Below are 19,478 nucleotides of genomic sequence, written 5' to 3' on the forward strand. Positions count from 1 at the left end.
TATTGAACTAAAATCAGCGTCTTCATCTCAAGGGTACCAACACACACACACACACACACACACATTAGTATTTTTATTTAATTAATTTCACTGCTAACTGCTTAATTGTGTAGATCACGATATATATATATATATATATATATATATATATATATATATATATATATATATATATATATATATATATATATATATATATATATATATATATATATATATATATATATATATATATATATATAGGGGAGTTGATGAGACGAAAAGCCTTTGATTCCACCCTGTCTAGAAGAGCAGTATGAATGGAACCCCCACAGACATGTGAAGCATACTCCATACATGGACGGATAAGGCCCTTGTACAGAGTTAGCAGCTGGGGGGGGTGAGAAAAACTGGCGGAGACGTCTCAGAACACCTAACTTCATAGAAGCTCTTTTAGCTAGAGATGAGATGTGAAGTTTCCAGTTCAGATTATAAGTAAAGGAGAGACCGAGGATGTTCAGTGTAGAAGAGGGGGACAGTTGAGTGTCATTGAAGAAGAGGGGATAGTTGTCTGGAAGGTTGTGTCGAGTTGAGAGAGAGAGAGAGAGAGAGAGAGAGAGAGTAATAACTTTTATCGCCCTTGAAGTCTTTAAATGTGAACAGTAAGAATACTCATGAAAACAACCACTGGCCTTCATGGGCCGCCTGTCACCCTCCAGCAGCAGTGAATGTATAAATGGTAGTAGATATTTTAAGAAATTTCAATTTTTATTTGTGGATTATATAAAACTTTTTCCTTGGCGTCCTTAACAGTAGCTAAACATCTTGTGAATATCTAGATGAAAGAAATATTACTTCAACTAATGGTAACGAAAGGTATCCGTTTTATTTTGCACATATTGAATAACCATAATATATGTATATATAAGCCAGAGAGTGAGGAGCACAATGATGTAAAGGATAAGATGATACTGGCACATTGCAACGTTATATCTCAACACCAACTGTATGATGCAGAGAGAGAGAGAGAGAGAGAGAGAGAGAGAGAGAGAGAGAGAGAGAGAGAGAGAGAGAGAGAGAGAGAGAGAGAGAGAGAGAGAGAGAGAGAGAGAGAGAGCATAATGAATAAAGAAATGAACATTTAAACACTACTAAAAAATCTAGGACAATAATTCTCAAACAAGGTGAAGGAAATTAAAGATCTGGCATTGATACTTCATTTGCAGGTACTGAACAGGCAAATAGAACGGTCATACTTCTCTTTACAGCTATACATCGGCCGACCAGTGTAGGGCCGACCAGAGACTTAATATACACAAGAGCACTGCTTCAGGTACTCAAAAAGACTGTATCGGACTTGTCTTCTGTGGGATATAGGGGTGGAGTCCAGGGTGTGGGGGGGAGGGTCACTTCAACTCCCATCTCAGACTCCAATATCCCCCAAATCTGGTATTAACTAATGGCTTAAATGTCTTCAGATTTAACTTTCCACCACACTTTACTGTTTGTCACCATGCCACGTCACAACACACCGGGTTACGTCCTCTTCACTGTGAACTAAATATGGTGGACTCACAATGCTAGTTTCCTGCTTGAGCCCAAATGAGTCTGTGCTGAGGGGGTCTGTCTTGTCCTGTCTGGGTGTCACTCTTGGTTATAAAAGCACTCGGTTATAATGGGAAGGGCAATATTGGAGATGTGTGCATGGAAATCCTGTAGAAGAATGTCTGGGTGGGGAACATGGCAGTCCTGGACACAACTGGTGAGGACTTGAGCTCCAGCCAGCCAGCCAGCCAGCCAGCCAGCTAACCAGCCAGTCAGTCACTCAGGCCCAGACGGTATTTGCTAGTTGGATTCTGGCCGTGAGAAGCCAAGCTATGATCTGTTATATATGTGCACGTATAGACTTCACTGCTGTCACTTATTCAATGGATTCAAATGTGCCCAGAGCTCTTGATGGAGAAGAGAGAAAGAGAGAGAGAGAGAGGAAAAAAAAAAAAAAAAAAAAAATTGTAGTCTCAAACACACAATCGTTCTGTCAACTTACTTAACACGACGGATGGCAGGTGTGCCTTGCCACTGGGTCTGGACAAACGAACAAACAGCATTCCTTGCCCCAGCACACCCACTTGACAAGGTACTGACACACATACATACAAACCAACTTAACAAGATATGTACATTGGAGAGTGAGAGAGAGAGAGAGAAAGCAGAGGAAAGAAAGAACAATAAACCAGTGTAAATAATAGTTAAGGCTCTACTTTTTCCTCATCGCTCACAGCCTAAGTCAACTCATCCTGCTGGGGTGCATGTAAAAAAATAGCCTTAATTATTTACACATTTTTTTCCAAGCCAGCGAGATATTTTGTTGAACTTTGGCCTATCGTGTTTATTGGGGAAGGGCGGGAGAGTGGGAGAGGAAGAGGGAGCGGGAGGCCAGCTATCGAGGAAGGTACAGGAGGCAGGAAGGGATGAGTGGAGATCTCTTGTGCTAAGATAGCGAGAGTTGGTCTTGCATAAGTTACTGCCACTGCTGTTGTGCAAATGATGTGAAATGCCTGCTGCTTTTAACTTGTCTTGAGGAAGCATAAGAGGAGGTTGGAGGAGGTTAAAAGCTCATGAAGTGTGTGTTTGTGTGTGTGTAGAGATAATAGCATAAGGGACAACAAAGTGAAGCAAAAGGCAAGCTCACAAAGCATGAAAGGGCAGGAGGGATAGAAGGGAGGGAAAGAGAAGTACTGTTGGTGAAAGGGTGAGTAAAAGCAGGCAGAGAAACAGCAAGACAGCACAGTGGATAGACAGGTGGAGAAAAGGTGAAGATACAAGACAGAAAGAGAGGAAGAGTAAAACAGCACTGTGGCAAAAAAGAGATAACAAGATAGGTGAGAGAGACAGGTGAAGACAGCAAGCAGAGAGATGAAGGAAGGTGAGTGAGAAAGGTGGAGATAGACAAGTGTGGAGCCTAGTCAGCAGTGGCGATGGATGTGTTAGTGAGGGCACACAGCTGCTGGAAAATGTTGACCTGCTGGGTGAGAGGCAGGTAGGAGATCACATTCTGGTAGGAGAGGAGGCCTTCCCCATCCTCCTTCTCCTGCTGGGTCAGTTCTGAGGTCATAAGGCGCAGGCGCAGCACCTCAAACAGCTTGGTCCACTCGTCCTCATCTGCTGGCAGCACGTACTCCGTGGCTTCCTCCCCATGCTGGCCCTCCCCCGCTCCCTCCGCCTCCTGCACCACATAGGTTCCAGGCTCTCCCCCCTCCACCAGCACTGCCTGGCCTCCCCCTTCCCCAAACACTGCCTCCTCTCCAAGCAAGACCTCCTCCTGCTGCTCCTCGTGTTGCTGCTGCTGCTGCTGTTGTTGCTGTGTGGCGTGGCCAGCCTGCAGCACAGCGTGTGCGGTGCCAGAGGATGTCACCACTAGGGCTGTCCCATCCACCTCGCCCACCTCCTCCAGTTGAGTCTGGCAGAACTCCTTCATGTACTGGTCCATGGCTACCGAGGCGCCCTCTCCATGTGGGATCTCCTCTATCTCCTCCTCCTCGTCCTCGTCACCGGCCTCACCTGGGCCCCCCGCGGCGCTGGCCGGCGCGGCGCGGGAGGGGCTGCTGCCAGTACGGAGGCGCTTGCGGTTGCCATTGCGGGAAAGGTAGTTTGAGCGGGAGTGTCGCTCCATGATGCGGTTCATGAGATCCTGTGGATGGTCCCCGTCGGCGTGGGTGTGCTGGGGGTAGTACACCACCTGGGTCTCCCCATCATAGTCCTGCGTGAGGGGGTTGTACTGCACCTTGAGGTGGATGCGGGCGTGGCAGTTGCTGGACCGTTGGATGCGCACGAACCACCGCCTCTTCTTGCTGGGGGAGTCCGTCTCACCCTCCCCATCCTTCTTCTCCTTGGACTGGTCAATCTGCGGCACCACACACCACGCGTCAGCCATGCACACCACACCCCACACCAGCCACACTCACTACACTTCACACACACACAACTGAGCCACTATCAGCCACAGTGTGCTGGCCTCTCCCCAACAGGACACTCAGACACCCTGACAGCAAAGCAAGTGGCCAGATGAACTCAGAGCAGCATATCACCCACAGCAGTCCTACACAGGATCCACACACTGCTCAAACTCATATTGCTGGAGACACTACCAAACAATTTAAAGAGTGTGTGCATCTATTTAGCACAGAAGAGAGGATGAAAAGATGACCAAAGAGATTAATGGATGCTGTGAAAGTGGTGAGCATGACAGAGGAAGGGACAGAAGAGGAGCATATTAGACAAAGATGATACACTGTGGTGATCCTTAATGGCAGCAGCTGAAAGTACATATATTTGGCAGTCCTACTCTCTCAACCTTACACACACTTGAGATACAGCTGGTGATTATAAGTCCAGCACGCGATGAAGACTAGATGAATCAAACACACACACTAGATAGAGATAGATAGACAGACACACCCACTGACACTGACACTCACACACACACTCACTGACCTTGGCGGTGTGGAAGCGGTGACACACCATCTGGATGAGCTTCATGTCGTTCTTCTCAATACGGGTTGTGTCGCGGATGTAGCGGACATTGTACTTCTGCTCCTCGCCCGTCAGCCACTTGTAAAATAAGGTGAGGCTGCGGAACGTCTTAAACTCCTTCGGCACCACAATCTTGTGCACCTCCTCCATGTGCTTGAACAGCAGCTTCACCTGGTGGACACAAAGAGCGTGAGCATGCAATGTGGAGGAAAACTGGGGCATGATACCTTACTAAACATGAGACCTTTGGATGTGGATGAAAACAGGGATGTGATGCCTTTGAATGTGGATAAAAATTATGTACTTCTTCACCTTCATGGTCAGAGAGTGAACATGATACCTATGGATGTGGATGAAACTAAGTCCTTGACACAACAACAAAAGCATTACACTGAAGACTTTGGATGTGGATGAAAACAACAAACTTAACACACACACATACATACATACGCCAAAGCTGTCAGAGGACTCATAGCTGACAGAAACACAAGACAATGGGAGGAAGTGAACCTAAAACTGTCAACTACCCAAGCGGACTTATGACTTAAAACACCAAAAAGCAAGGGAGAGATAAACCACCCACCCACCCACACACACACACACACACACACACATCTGGCCCTGACCCAACACCCACACCATTAAACACTCACCAAGTAGAAGAAAACGACAAGGAGACACCCAAATCCACCCGCACACCCCCAAACACTCGCCAAAAAGAAAGACGGGACATCCAAACTCACAAACACACACACACACACAAACACACCCACTACGTAGACGACAAGACATCCAAACACACCCACTCACCTGGTAGAAGGAGAGGTGGCTGCATCCTGGTTCCTGACACTTGAAGTTGCCTCCTCTTGACACAGTGGGTTTGCTACTTTGGCTAACCTCCGTGCATACCTCCCGCATGTGTCTCAGAAAGTCAAAATGCTTGGAGAACACCTGTTGGCACTCCTGCGGGAAATGAAAGCATGTTATTTTGGGTTGTGCTTGTAGTCCTGTTGGCATCACTAGCTATCTGTGTTGTGTTGGCAGCCTTGTTGCTTCCATCACTTGCTACAGATGTCTAGGTTAAAATAGCTGGGATATGAGCTATGTATATTATTTTTCCATGCAATGCTAGGCAGAAGAGAGGCAGAGAGATGGAAAGAGAGCAAAAGACCAAGATGTAATACCAAAGAACCCCATCACTTAACCCACCACTCTCTCTCTCTCGCCACATTAGAGAGAAGCAGTGTACGTCACCCACACTGGAGAGAGAAAGACCGAGAATGAGGAGACCAAAACAGTAAAAAACGCATGATCAACTAACTCACCATCCTCTCACCCACCACACCAAAGACAAGCACTGCACATCCATACAGAATAAAAGAATAAGAGCTTCTATACTGACCAGGAGAGAAAAGAAGAGAGAGAGAAAGGCCAAACATACCACAAAACCACATCATCCACAACCCCACCACTCTCTCACGCACCACACAAGGAAGACAAGCAAAGCACATCCACCCCACAGCATACAAAAAACACTACTCTCTCACCATGACTATTTCCAAAGGCCACAAAGACGAATAGCACAATCTTCATGACCATTTCTCCTGTTAATAATAAGGAAATTGTGCTAACCTGCCACTAGAACTGTAAAAGCACCCTTGAAAACTGCACCACTTCAACTAGAGCCTTTGGAAAGTTGTGGAGGGCCAGCGTGGAAGTGTCAGAATACAAGCCTAAGGAAGGGAATGTGACTCCTTCCTCCCTCACTAACCTTGCACTGCCAACTCTGCCTCGGTTTTTTCCTCAGCAGCACGGTCTTGGATGGAACTGTGTCATCCATCCGGCCATCCGCCAGCTGGAGAAGGCCCTTAGTGTCCTTGACCCGTACATCCACATCAATCCCCAGGTCCAGAAGGCATCCGTCCTCATCTGTCTCCACCCCATGGCTCTCTATGTAGTGTTCCACCTGGGGGATGGGAGAGTGGAGGGTTATTTTCACGCACACACACACACACACACACACACACACACACACACACACACACACACACACATATAGAAAAATACATAAATAAATAATATTAACTCACCATCTCCTCCTGGTTAGAGAGTTCCTCCCCACAGAAGCCACACTCCAAAGGTGACTCCTCTCCGGCATCCATCTTCCCCTCACTGTCCTGGTCCTTCCTCCCTCCTGCATTGCAAATTGTGCCGAGAAAATTAACGGAGAGGGATTAGTAAGTTATCATCTCTCTCTCTCTCTAATTTTTCAAGATTATTATTCCTTTCTCTACCCTGTTCTTTATTTTTATAGTGTTATTTTCTTTATTTTCTATGTTTTTTTGCTACTATATTTTGTTCTTTTCCTTCATAATGAGACTGTTACCTACCCTGCACCTCTTCCAATCCTGAGACCACAGCAGCTACCCCACAGCACACACTGGTTTACCTCTGCCCCTTCAAAATAAGACCATTCCCTACCCTGTCCCTACCCCAATCCTGAAACCACAACAGCTACCCCACACATCCACAGCAAAGCCCCACAGCATATACCAGTTTAGCCCCATTCCTTCATGACACCATTCCTGACCCCTCAGTAAATATAACACCAGTATAACTCAGCAGTAGAAAACAGGACACCACAGGGCACCTCACCTTCAGAAGCAGCACTCCTATCCCTCAGCACAGGAGCAGGTTGGATCTTAGAGCGGCCGGACACCCTGGAGGCAATTTCCACGTGAGTGTCGCCCCGGGCCTGCGCCTCCAGTTCATCCAGGTGCACCAGACTCAAGTGCTCCACCAGAAGGTTCTTGGTCAGCAGCACCAGCGAGCACAGCGAACACACGTATGTTGATGTCTGCGGAGGAGGTGGAGTAAAGCTTGGATTGTTTCTTTTTTGTCTGTTTTTTTATAATTTTGTGAGATGTGAGGTACAAGATTCTGTTTCCTCTACTACTTGTACCTTCTTCAAATTTATGATGTGCTAAGACAGTGGCTCTCAACTAGAGGGGATAGACACTCTCCTGGGGGTCGCAAGCAAAGGACGGGAGGTGAAAAACATCAGACTTCTTGGCTACTAGTACAAATGAGATGCAGCCGTTATGTCTAGCTAATGGGTATCTGTCTAATTCTATCTATGGTGGCATAATTGGGGAGGGGGTTGAGTGGGTGGCACAGGGAGGAGGGGGGCCCCAACGGCACTGAACCAGCTTGCAAAAGGTTGAGAACCCCTGTGCTAAGAGGAAGTCTGAGGTGACAAGGATCTATATTTTAATTCCTATTTCTCATGATGTTCAATTTTTGTGATGTGCTACGTGAAAGACTCCTAATTCTACATTTTCGACTCTGTGGCATGCTAAATAAAAGTAGTGGAGGGGGGGCCAAGATTTTTATTGTATTTCCTATTTCTCTCAATTTTTCAGTTTTTGTGTGAGGTGCTCAATGAAAGGTTGCATTTCCTAATTCTGTATGTCTACTTTGTGACGAGCTAAGTGAAAGTTTGAGATGACAAAGATCAAGACTCAACTTCCTCTTCTGGGAATAGAGCAAAGAGACAACAATGCACAGGTGGTATAATGGGGGTAGTGACAGCCACAGCACCACAGCACCCACCTCCCCCTGCAGGCGTGTGAAGGTCTCCTGCAGGCGTGCTGTGTGCTGTAGAACCATGTGCTCCACAAACTGGTCCTCAGACTGATAGTTCAGGCTGCACACTGGACATCTATGGCCACAACACCAGTGGTAAGTAATCTGCATTCATTATGTTCACAATCTAAATTACACTTTGCTTTTGTGATTTTTAATAAAGGTGAAAAATATTGCTTCATGTTATACAAATTGAACTTTTTGACTTTCAGGATTTCTCTCTCTCTCTCTCTCTCTCTCTCTCTCTCTCTCTCTCTCTCTCACACACACACACACACACACACACTTGCAAACAAGCACATTAGTATTGGTGCCAGTTAGTAACAGTGTTGATATTAGTATTGTATCATTATTGTAATTACTACTTGTATATTTTTAGCTTTTAGGTTGCTTATAATAAATAAACTGGCAATTCATCATCTTTGTATTATTATGTACAACAGGAATTTGCATAGTATACTTAAGTTTCCTTACTACACTCCAATAATAAAAACAACTCTTTCTTTTATCTCTCTCTCACTTAAATGCAAACACACAGACACTTGCCCCTTATTACAACACACACACACACACACACACACACACACACACACAGTCATACACACAGTCATACACCCTACAAATTCACACAACTACCAAATCTAACAACCACACAAGACCCACACCTGAAGAGAGGCTCGTTGTTCTTGATCTTGCCCTCCAGGATGCTGCGGGAGTGTACGAGGTCTGCGCCGTGCTCCGCCATGACGTGATGAGCTAGTGCCGCCTTGGTGATGAACATTTTCTGACACAGCGCACACACCAGCGACCACGCCTGGGGGGGCCGCTCCCTCCCTCGCACACCCTGGAGGAGGAATGGACGGTGAGGAGATGAAGGCCAAAAAGAAGGACAATTACTGATGTCCTTGGTATCCTTAATATTCTTACCTTTGAGTCAGCCACCAGTGCGGAGGGCTGTGGCTGCCCCTCCTGGCTAGCCGTCTCCAGGGTGAGCTGTACAGTGTGTGCCAGGCCTGTGGTGCTGCGGACAAGACCCTCGTTGTCTGCCACCATCAGTCCCCGTGATGTGCCCACTGGGTACTCTGTGGGGCGGGACACCGGCTCACTGCTTTGTTGGTATGTGAGGAAACTGGTGCTCTGTTATTGTAAGACTGAGATGTGGGGTGCACTTATTGTTATTATCATTAGTTATCTTCATATCAGGCTGGCAGTCCCATATAGGGTGGCCCAGACAAGGCACCACACTCACACAATCATTCACACTCTTGCTTGACTCCATTATTTGTAGCAGAAGAAAAATAAAGGTAACTAAAGGGAAAAGAAAGTGCAAAGAAAATAATGATTTAGAGAAAAGGAAGAAAATTTAAGAGAGAGAGAGTCCAGTCAGCACCTCACCTCCATCAAACAGCTGGCTGGATGTTTTGGAGGTGCCCCTGGCCACAGCATAACTAGCGGTGCCACGTCCTGGAGGTCTTCCCCGCCTGCCTGGACCCCGCCCTCTCTTGGGGGGTGGCGGGAGGGGGTCTGGGTCGGCAAACGGGTCTTCCTGTGACTCTGGTTCCTCCTCCTCCTCCTCCTCACCCTTGATCTCCATGCGTGGCCCAGTGAGGTCGTGTACAGAGACTTTGGTGCAGCGTTTAATGTGGCTTGTGTACTGACGCTCCTTGTTGAAGGTTCTGTCACAGTCCTGGTGGGATGTGATTGGTTAAACTCTTCCACTATGATAAGTAATTCATGGCACTAAAAGATGTGATTGGTTGAACCCTTCCACTCTGGTATGCAATTAATGGCACTAAAAGATTTGATTGCAACACTCACTTGACACCTGAACTGCACGGCTTGTTCCAGCAATGGGTCGATGTCCGAGTCATCCATCCGTCCTCTCTTGGGAAGGACGGAAGGTTCCCCCTCATTGTTCCGCTGTGGGTGAGCAAGGCTGCGCGTTAGGATGTAAAACTATGGACTGTTTTTTGAAACACTTCTGCATCGCACCGCCACTACTTTCAAAAGGTTCTAGTTGAAGTGATACTTGTTTTTCAGGATGTTTTTATGGTTGCAGTAACAGATTAACAAGATTTCTACATTGCTGACAGGAGAAACACTCTTGAGAACCTGGCTAATCATGTCTGTGGCCTTTGAAAATAGTCATGGTGAGAAAGGAAAGCATTTTAAGGGTAACGGATTAACAAAATCTCTACATTACTTAGAGGAAAAACACTCTTGAGAACCAAGCTGATCATCTCTGTGGCCTTGGAAAACATGAGCCTGAAGTGCAAAAGCTGCCTTTTTAAGGATATAAAAGAAGGGGCTTTGTGTGTGTGTGTCTGTCTGTGTGTGCCTAATGAGGTTCTAGCCCCTAAAGAAAGGTGAAAAGAATTCTACTTTCAATCCTTCAAATTACAAATGATGAAAGAGGTTTAAAACAATCTGAAGACTGCTAAATACCTTAACGCTTTGTACTTTGCTGGTACTAAGGAAGTCAAGGAAATAAACAGATGATGTGAAGTAAAGAAGACAGGCAGTGATGAGAGAAATAACATGGTAGACAGCCCCACCTTGACTCCCTGTGTCTTTTTCTTGCGGTAAGGGCTGTGGAAACACTTGAGGAAATGCTGTGAAATCTGTGGCCTGGTCTTGAAGGTCATCTTGCAGAAGGAACACATGTACAGTGGTGCCTTTTCCACCTTCACTTCCTCCTTCTTGCAGCTCCTCATGTGCTTCCTGCAACACACCACACACTCAATACTCAGGACAGTGGTGATGACTGACCCCATAACAGACTATTAGTTCACAACCTTAGGAGTGCTGTACAAAACATTTAAAACACCTACATGAAAGAAAATGCATTAAAAGAGTATCTTTGGCTTCCTGTCCAATGCAATGTTCAGAGGTGGCTCTACAACAAAAAATACATGTTCCTGAGTGGTTTGTGATGAAGGAATGGGGTGTCTGCAGAGAAGAGGTTACTACAGGAAGTCCTCAGTTTGTGACAGTCCTGACTTCTGTGTCTGCTGGGCACAACGTTGGCAGCCATTGTTCCTGTTGATTTTTTTGTTACTGATTTATTTCATTACTTTTTATTTATTGTATGTCTTCCACGTGTTATTTTACAGGTAGAGTTGTTATGTTTTAACACCCTAGATGATGACTTCACAGCACTATAGCATCAGTAGTGGTGAGTGACACTCCAGGTGTTTGGGCTGGTTCAGACCCGTGCTGAAAAATTGGTTTATGATGTGCTGTAGGAACAAGGCTCCATCATAACTCAAGGATTCCCTGTATGTAAAATCTAAATATATGCAATTGTTCCCAGCTGTGGCAAGGCACAAAGGTGGCAGTAAGGACAGGCACAGGGGAGATAGGAGTCTGGTGTGTGACAGCTGCCTCACCTGAGATACAGTGGCCTCATGAACTTGCTGTTGCAGGTGGGACATTCGTACAGCTTCTTGGGGTCCCCGGTGGCGTCGGCCTTGGGGTGGGCGGGGGTAGTGGTTTGGGAGGCGTTCTGGGAGAGGTAGCGCATGGGGCGCTTGGCGGTGCTGTCCGACAGGTTGATCTGGATGTGTTTCCTGACGGGCTCCTGCTGCTCCACGGCAGGGGGCGCAGGGGCCACCTTGGTGACCTTGGTGGTGCCCTCAGGGATGATCACCTTGAAGATGCTGCCCTGCTGGGCAGGGCTGCCCGGGTCCTCCCTGACCGCCGCAGGGGTTCCCGAGGGGGTCTGGTTGTGGCCGGCGCGGATCACGATGTGGTTCTTGGACAAGGCAGGACTGGGGGCGGCCACCACTGGGGCCACAGGGACGGGCGTGCCCCCCACCTGGATGAGGAAGTGGCCCTGGTTGGCCTTCTGGGCTGTGTTCTGGTTGGTCTGCACCACGATCCTGGTGGGGGTGGCCTGGGGGGGAGAGCCGCGCACCAGCGTGGGTGCCTGGCCGGGGGTGATGGTGCTGGTGGTGACGATAATGTTGTCATGGCCACGCTGTGGTGACTGCAGCGCCTCACTCACCAGGTTCTCCAGCAGAATCTTGCTCTGCGTCTCCCCACCCACCACCACCTCCTCCTCCTCCTCCACGCCACTGGCCACCAGGCCCAGGATCTGCTGGTTGTGGCCGTAGCGGTTGTCCTGCAGGTCCTCCTGCTTCACCATCACCAGGTTGCCGGCAGGCGAGGCGCACTCCTCCCCCTTTGTGCCCTCCAGCATACTGGTGTCAAAGGTCAGGCCCGACCCCTGCACCAGCACCCCCTCCGCCCCCATCTCCACCGGGGCCTCCTCCATCACCACGGGCCCCTCCATGAACACCTGGTGGCCCTCCATCATCACCTCCGCCTGCTCTGTCACCACCTCGCCGCCCTCCATCACCACCTGCCTGCCATCCATGGTGGGTGGACTGGTGTCCATTATCACCTCTTCATCCTTCACAATGTCGGTGTCGGCCTCCTCCTCCCCGTCACTCTTGTCTGCCGACGTGTCCTCCTTCATGGCTTCCTTTTCCTCTGCTTCCACCACCTCCGTCTTCAGTGGCATGGAGGGCTCCTCCACCTGCTGCATTGGGCTCTTGGCCGGTACATCCCCCTCCACCACCTCCTCCATCAACACCTCTCCACTGGTGGCCGCCGCCTGGCTGTCGCCGTCACCCTCCACTTCGCTGCCCTCTGCAGGCTGTCCATTGGCCGACGCTGGCTCCTCCCCGCCCTCCGCTGCCTCTCCACCCTCCGCTGTGCCTCCTGATGCTACGGTTGAGCTGTCATCCACCTGTACAAGTAAACAAGGTCAGGATGATCATATAACAAACACTGGTAGATTCAAGATCAAGAGGAGCACTGCGATTCTTTCTTTCTTTCTTTATTTTCATGTAAGAGAGGCACTGGCTAACAAAAAGAGTGAACAAAAAAGACCCAGTGAGGTGCCAGTCCCAAAAGAAAGATGTAAAGGATCATCCAAAACTAGAGGATAATTGTCTGGAGACCTCATTAAGACCAACTGTTTCATTTTTGCTCTCCTACACTGTGCTGCCTCTCCTGCTACAGTGAACTGGGGGCACGTGTCCTTCAGGCAAACAGAGCACCACTGAGCCAGCCAGCCCCCACTAGTGATCACTTACACCCAACATTATCACCATCACAATCACAAGCACCCTATTCATCATAATCCTAACTTAGACACTCAAGGCAGGTTAGATTAAGGGCCAATATCAGTCACTTCCTGTTGTTGTGATGGTTACCGGTGTGTGGTGATCACCAAATACAATTTCACAGTCACTTTTGTGGCATTGTTTGTTTTGATCCCCACCACGTAATAATAATATGATAAAATATAAGAAGAATTTGGTGGCGTGAATTCAATATGGAATCTGTCACCTCAGGGAAATGTTGGATAATACTGAAATGACATTGCTGTTTCTATCAAAGGGCTGATTCATTCATTTCACTGTTAATTCTTTTATTGTGTAGATTGTGATAAAAAGTCATAATTTTGCCCAGAAATGAATATATATATATATATATATATATATATATATATATATATATATATATATATATATATATATTCACTGTCTTAAAGTTAGTAGGCTAGGATTGTTTCCATAAAACCCAAAGCATTTAAATTTAACAACGTGTGTACAGCAATGAGGAAGAGACAAACAGATGCTTCACCATGTGCCTGGCTGGCAGATGCAGAGTTTGGCAAAAGTCACATTCAAAGGGAAGAATTTAAATCACAATATGTAACCACAATAACGAACGTGTCATGATGATGGCACCAGTGATGGATTTCAACGCCTTTATTCTCTATTTAGCGCTGGCATGGTCAGTTCTTCTGTTACAAACTGACTTGTTATTTCTAGTAAGGCCGCTCCGGCACACCAACATCACCGAATCACCAGTCTTCATTTTATGACTGTTACCAGGTCAGGCATCACCAAAACCACAAAAACAATGGCTGTGAAATTGGATCGAGTCTTTTGGTTGGGAACGTTACCAAGCGACTGTGAAATCGGCCTTAAGTAAGATTTGGTTTTCCTCGATTAGGTTGGGTAAGTTAGGTTAGGTTTGGTTAGGTTAGATTTGGTTTTCCTCGATTAGGTTAGGTAAGTTAGGTTAGGTTAGATTTGGTTTTCCTTGATTAGGTTAGGTAAGCTAGGTTAGGTTAGGTTTGGTTTTCCCCGATTAGGTTAGGTAAGTTAGGTTAGGTTAGATTTGGTTTTCCTCGATTAGGTTAGGTAAGCTAGGTTAGGTTAGGTTTGGTTTTCCCTGATTAGGTTAGGTAAGCTAGGTTAGGTTAGGTTTGGTTTTCCCCGATTAGGTTAGGTAAGTTAGGTTAGTTAGGTTTGGTAAGGTTAGATTTGGTTTGGTTAGGTTTAGTTGAATTTAGATTACAATATCTAACAGACCGATGAAACTGTCCATAGCGAGGGAGGAAAGCGAGTGGTTCTGAGCAGCAGCACATGTGTTACCTGTGATTATTAATGCACAATTAGGCAGCTTTTGCATTGACTGATTACTCGTTCTCTCTGCAAATCATTACCTTCTGAGGGCGAGTTGGGGTAACAGTGACATTACTGTGTGTGTTACCTGTGAGGACATAAATATTTGCTTCTGGTCGATTTCAGTGTGTTTGGTATGGCTCTGTTAGTCATTTTTATCACAAATCAGCAGTTCATGAGGTCGGGTGGGAGGGGAAGGAGGGTGAAAATGAAAAGAATTAAAAAAAAAAGAGAGATTTGTGGTCACAGCAGATTCATTCAAAACACTGAAATCTGAAAAAAAAAAAAAAAATCGTCCCCCAGCTTGAAACGGACAAGAAATTGAAGTTTTACCAAAGGAAATACAAATAAATCAACTGCTATACAATAACATACACAAACATATATACTACGAGGAGTGATACCATAAAAATAAACAAGTAAATAAATAGAACACATAAATAAATAATACCGCACGAGATTAACCGAAATTTTATAGACTAGAGAAGAAATACACACGTCAACAGCCATACAATTCCATACACGCATCCATACACTATTAAGGACACTAGTACATACATAAATAAATAAATAAATAAACAAAAGTATAAACAAAAATTAATTACCAATTGAATAATAACCAAAATTTATCAGACAAAAGAAGAAATACAAGTCAACAGCCATACATTTCCATACACGCACTCATACACCCCCCTACACCCCCACCATTCTTGGCACCCCCGCCCCCACACCTACTCCACCACGGCCTGCCCTACGCCCCTACACCCACCCCCACTGAGCGCCATGACCCCGAGTGACGCCCGAACGCCCACAGTACCCCCGCCCACCACCACACGCCCACAGGGAGAGGAATAATGCTAATATTTGAAGATGGCGCCAATTTCTCCCCCCGACGCCACCTGCAACTCTACATGTCGATAATTTCCCCATTTTCCGGCCCCTCCCCGCCCCCCCGACCCCCGCCGTCTTCTCCTGGGACTCTAGAAGCTGTAGGGAATTTTGTGGGTTCCTGTATAGGTCGCTTACCTCACTGGTGGCGTTGAATTGGTCCATAATTAAGGTAAAACTCGGCCTCTTCCCGCTTCATGTCGAGGAAAACAAGCCGTCGTGAGGCAGCCAACGGCGGCGCCCAGCCCGGCAAATAGGTACCGTCTCATTTATGGTTTGTTACACTCTAAAGTCAAATATTATTGTTTTTAAAATAAAAAAGAAATAAAATAAATACTATATATAGGTTTTTGTAAGGATTTATTGATGATGAATTAAAAATATAGGACTTTACATTACTCTATATTGTTTTGCGTGATCTTTAAGCCTCGAATGGTATATATCATTTATCAAATAAATTCAAATAAATAAGATAAGTACTCCCTATTTTTTTTATCAAAATGTATAAGATATTATATATAAAATAATGACGTTATGATCTCAGGCGTCTCGAATCTAAGCTCTCCTCGGAGCTCCGCCCACTTGACCAGCGGAATTGCCTGGCGTGTGAGTGTGTTTAAGCAAACTTAACCTAATCTCTTGAACTACAGGTGTGTGTGTGTGTGTGTGTGTAATAATAATAATAATAATAATAAACGATTTATTATTTAGGCAGTTAAACTGAAAATGTACGCGAGCGCGCGCGCGTACATTTTCAACACACACACACACACACACACACAGACACACACACACTGCATAAGCATATGTACAACGAAAGACAAGGCAACACACACACACACACACACACACACACACACACACACACACACACACTGCATAAGCATCTGTACAACGAAAGACAAGGCAACACACACACACACACACACACACAGACACACACACACTGCATAAGCATATGTACAACGAAAGACAAGGCAACACACACACACACACACACACACACACACACACACACACACACACACACACACACACACTGCATAAGCATCTGTACAACGAAAGACAAGGCAACACACACACACACACACAGACACACACACACTGCATAAGCATATGTACAACGAAAGACAAGGCAACACACACACACACACACACACACACACACACACACACACACACACACTGCATAAGCATCTGTACAACGAAAGACAAGGCAACACACACACACACACACACACACACACACACACACTGCATAAGCATCTGTACAACGAAAGACAAGGCAACACACACACACACACACACACACACACACACACTGCATAAACATCTGTACAAAGAAAGACAAGGCAACACACACACACACACACACACACTGCATAACAATCTGTACAACGAAAGACAAGGCAACACACACACACACACACACACACACACACACACACACACACACACACACACACACACACACCACACACACACACACACTGCATAACAATCTGTACAACGAAAGACAAGGCAACACACACACACACACACACACACACACACACACACACACACACACACACACACACACACACACACACACACCACACACACACACACACTGCATAACAATCTGTACAACGAAAGACAAGGCAACACACACACACACACACACACACACACACACACACACACTGCATAAGCATCTGTACATCGTATGACAAGGCAACACACACACACACACACACACACACACACACACACTGCATAAGCATCTGTACATCGTATGACAAGGCAACACACACACACACACACACACACACACACACACACACACACACACACACACACACACTGCATAACAATCTGTACAACGAAAGATAAGGCAACACACACACACACACACACACACACACACACACACACACTGCATCACCATCTGTACAACGAAAGATAAGGCAACACACACACACACACACACACCACACACACACACACACTGCATAACAATCTGTACAACGAAAGACAAAGCAACACACACTGCATCACCATCTGTACAACGAAAAATAAGGCAACACACACATACACACACACACACACACACACACACACACACCTTGAAATACCTTGAAAAAAAAAAACACTGAATATTTACTGGGAGGGACTGGAAGGGAGTTAGGGAAGGTACCACTTTGATAGCGTCACGGCTGGGGGGGGCTTGTGACGTCACGGCTGGGGGTTGATGACGTCACAGCGACCGTAATTTACGTACGTACGTATTTCATTTTGAAAATGACCCCTCTAAAAACCGCAGCTAGACAGGAATGCTTTATAAATTCAGACTTGCCACACATTTAAACTAATGCCACAAATAACAACACATTTCAAAACGCAGTAGTATTAAAGATATTTAAAAAGAAGTATCTGAAAACTGTTGGAACCTTCACCCCATTCAAAATCGTTCAAATGTCCACCCATTCTGGCTTAAACATAACGGAAAACACTTTAAAAAATCTGAACTATTTTCTAAAACCATTTAAAGTGAGCTACAAGCACAAATAAAAAATCTATCGAAAAAAAAAATCATATTATTAGAAGTTGAACACGAATAAAAACAAGTGTACGGTGCACGCATTTCACTGAGCGGGACGGCAACACACTTAAAAAAACACCAACTATTTTTTAAAACCAATAAGAACCTAGTACAGGCTGAAATAAAAAATCAAGTTTGGGGACCGTAAAAAAATACGCCGAAAACGGCCCTCTTATTTACACAAAAACAACGCCAAAATCACCACTTTTCACGCAACACACGCGCTCAAATAACTTAAAAAACAACGAAATATTTTTACAAACCATAAAATCTTAGCTACAAGCCGAAATAAAATACTTAGGAAATGTAAAAAAATAATATTGGAACCGGAGGGGTTGGGGAGCCTTATCCAAGATGGCGGTGGGGGGCCAGTGGAGGGGACGACCAACCCTTCTCACTCATTTAAACCCTTGCCAAACTTAAACTAAGTAATGGCAGGTATATCTAACGAGCGGATATTAAAGGTTGGTCATGTGGCTCCGCTTTGCGACAGTATTGGTTTAAAACACTCACAGATAAGATAGATAATGGCTGATAAATAGAGACGACCCAGATTCTTTACATTTTCATTAAGTTAAATTTTACGGTTTTTAGCAACGAGACGAGGCTGACACAGGGTTATATTGTGCTGGAGGTTAGGTGAGATGCGTTAAAATGAGTTAAAACCGTGGATTGTTCAGTTATTCATTAAAAAGTTACGTTAAGTTACCTAAATTCATTCTAACACTTCCTGACCTTACCTTCCCTGTGGTGGTGGTGGTGGTGGTGGTGATACCTTCCTGCCTCCTCGTCACTATGGCTGGCTGTCTAGCACCTTCTCACAGCCAAACTTTTCTTTATTTTGCTTGTTTTCACCCACTGCTGCCTTCGGGTGTCCACTGCTAGAGCCCACGCCTTCCTCATTACCAGCTAAAGAAGGTTTAACTCATGGGTAAGCCTTGGCAGCCACTGTGTAGGCGTGGTTACACACACACACACACACAAAAAAAAAAAAAACAAATTCTGTCATGGTGGGAGTTGAAACAGACGGGTACTAACACCACCCATAGACACGACACACTAACTAGTTTAACTTGTCAGGCAGCAGCTCTCTCTCTCTCTCTCTCTCTCTCTCTCTCTCTCTCTCTCTCTCTCTCTCTCTCTCTCTCTCTCTCTCTCTCTCTCTCTCTCTCTCTATATATATATATATATATATATATATATATATATATATATATATATATATATATATATATATATATATATATATATATATATTTGGAATAATTACATATGTACTATAATTTTACCAGAAGTACAATAATTTCAACCTGTGTAGTACGATAATATGGCCAAAACAATCTGGCAACGCTGCTGGCTGGCAG

The 19,478-nt window shown here is 45.6% G+C and overlaps 2 protein-coding genes across 6 annotated transcripts in view; one reads left to right on the forward strand and one right to left on the reverse strand.

Annotated features, from left to right (window-relative positions):
- Nucleotides 1-1,180: 1,180 nt before the first annotated feature.
- Nucleotides 1,181-19,156, reverse strand: LOC135094387 (uncharacterized). 2 transcript variants are annotated; one of them, XM_063994435.1, is made up of 14 exons: nt 18,855-19,156; nt 11,547-12,910; nt 10,713-10,878; nt 9,976-10,077; nt 9,553-9,844; nt 9,085-9,239; nt 8,823-9,001; nt 8,125-8,233; nt 7,168-7,369; nt 6,603-6,706; nt 6,284-6,478; nt 5,323-5,475; nt 4,474-4,683; nt 1,181-3,883 (listed from the first exon to the last, which is right to left on the reverse strand). In XM_063994435.1, exons 2-14 carry the CDS (start codon nt 12,746-12,748, stop codon nt 2,942-2,944), a joined length of 4,011 nt encoding a protein of 1,336 aa, XP_063850505.1. In that variant the 5' UTR covers nt 12,749-12,910; nt 18,855-19,156; the 3' UTR covers nt 1,181-2,941. The 2 variants fall into 2 exon arrangements, with proteins under 2 accessions (XP_063850505.1, XP_063850504.1); XM_063994434.1 differs by lacking the exon at nt 18,855-19,156 and adding an exon at nt 15,669-15,799.
- Nucleotides 19,157-19,428: 272 nt separating this feature from the next.
- Nucleotides 19,429-19,478, forward strand: part of LOC135094420 (sterol O-acyltransferase 1-like) — a 34,742-nt gene continuing 34,692 nt past the window's right edge. For all 4 annotated transcript variants that reach the window (XM_063994496.1, XM_063994498.1, XM_063994499.1 and 1 more), the window contains exon 1: nt 19,429-19,478. This exon is cut by the window's right edge and continues 102 nt beyond it. The gene's annotated coding sequence lies outside the window, so the exon portion shown is untranslated.

This window comes from Scylla paramamosain, chromosome 45 (assembly GCF_035594125.1).
Source record: "Scylla paramamosain isolate STU-SP2022 chromosome 45, ASM3559412v1, whole genome shotgun sequence".
Classification (NCBI taxonomy): Eukaryota; Metazoa; Arthropoda; class Malacostraca; order Decapoda; family Portunidae; genus Scylla; species Scylla paramamosain.

What these genes read in the sequence shown, in the direction of transcription:
- LOC135094387 (XM_063994434.1), bottom strand. Translation starts at nt 15,695, where the DNA reads ATGGACCAATTCAACGCCACCAGTGAG. An exon ending in AAAAGACACAGGGAGTCAAG is followed by an intron (nt 10,078 to 10,712) that starts GTGGGGCTGTCT and finishes GCTCACCCACAG; the next exon opens with CGGAACAATGAGGGGGAACC. An exon ending in TCTCTAACCAGGAGGAGATG is followed by an intron (nt 6,479 to 6,602) that starts GTGAGTTAATAT and finishes CCCATCCCCCAG; the next exon opens with GTGGAACACTACATAGAGAG.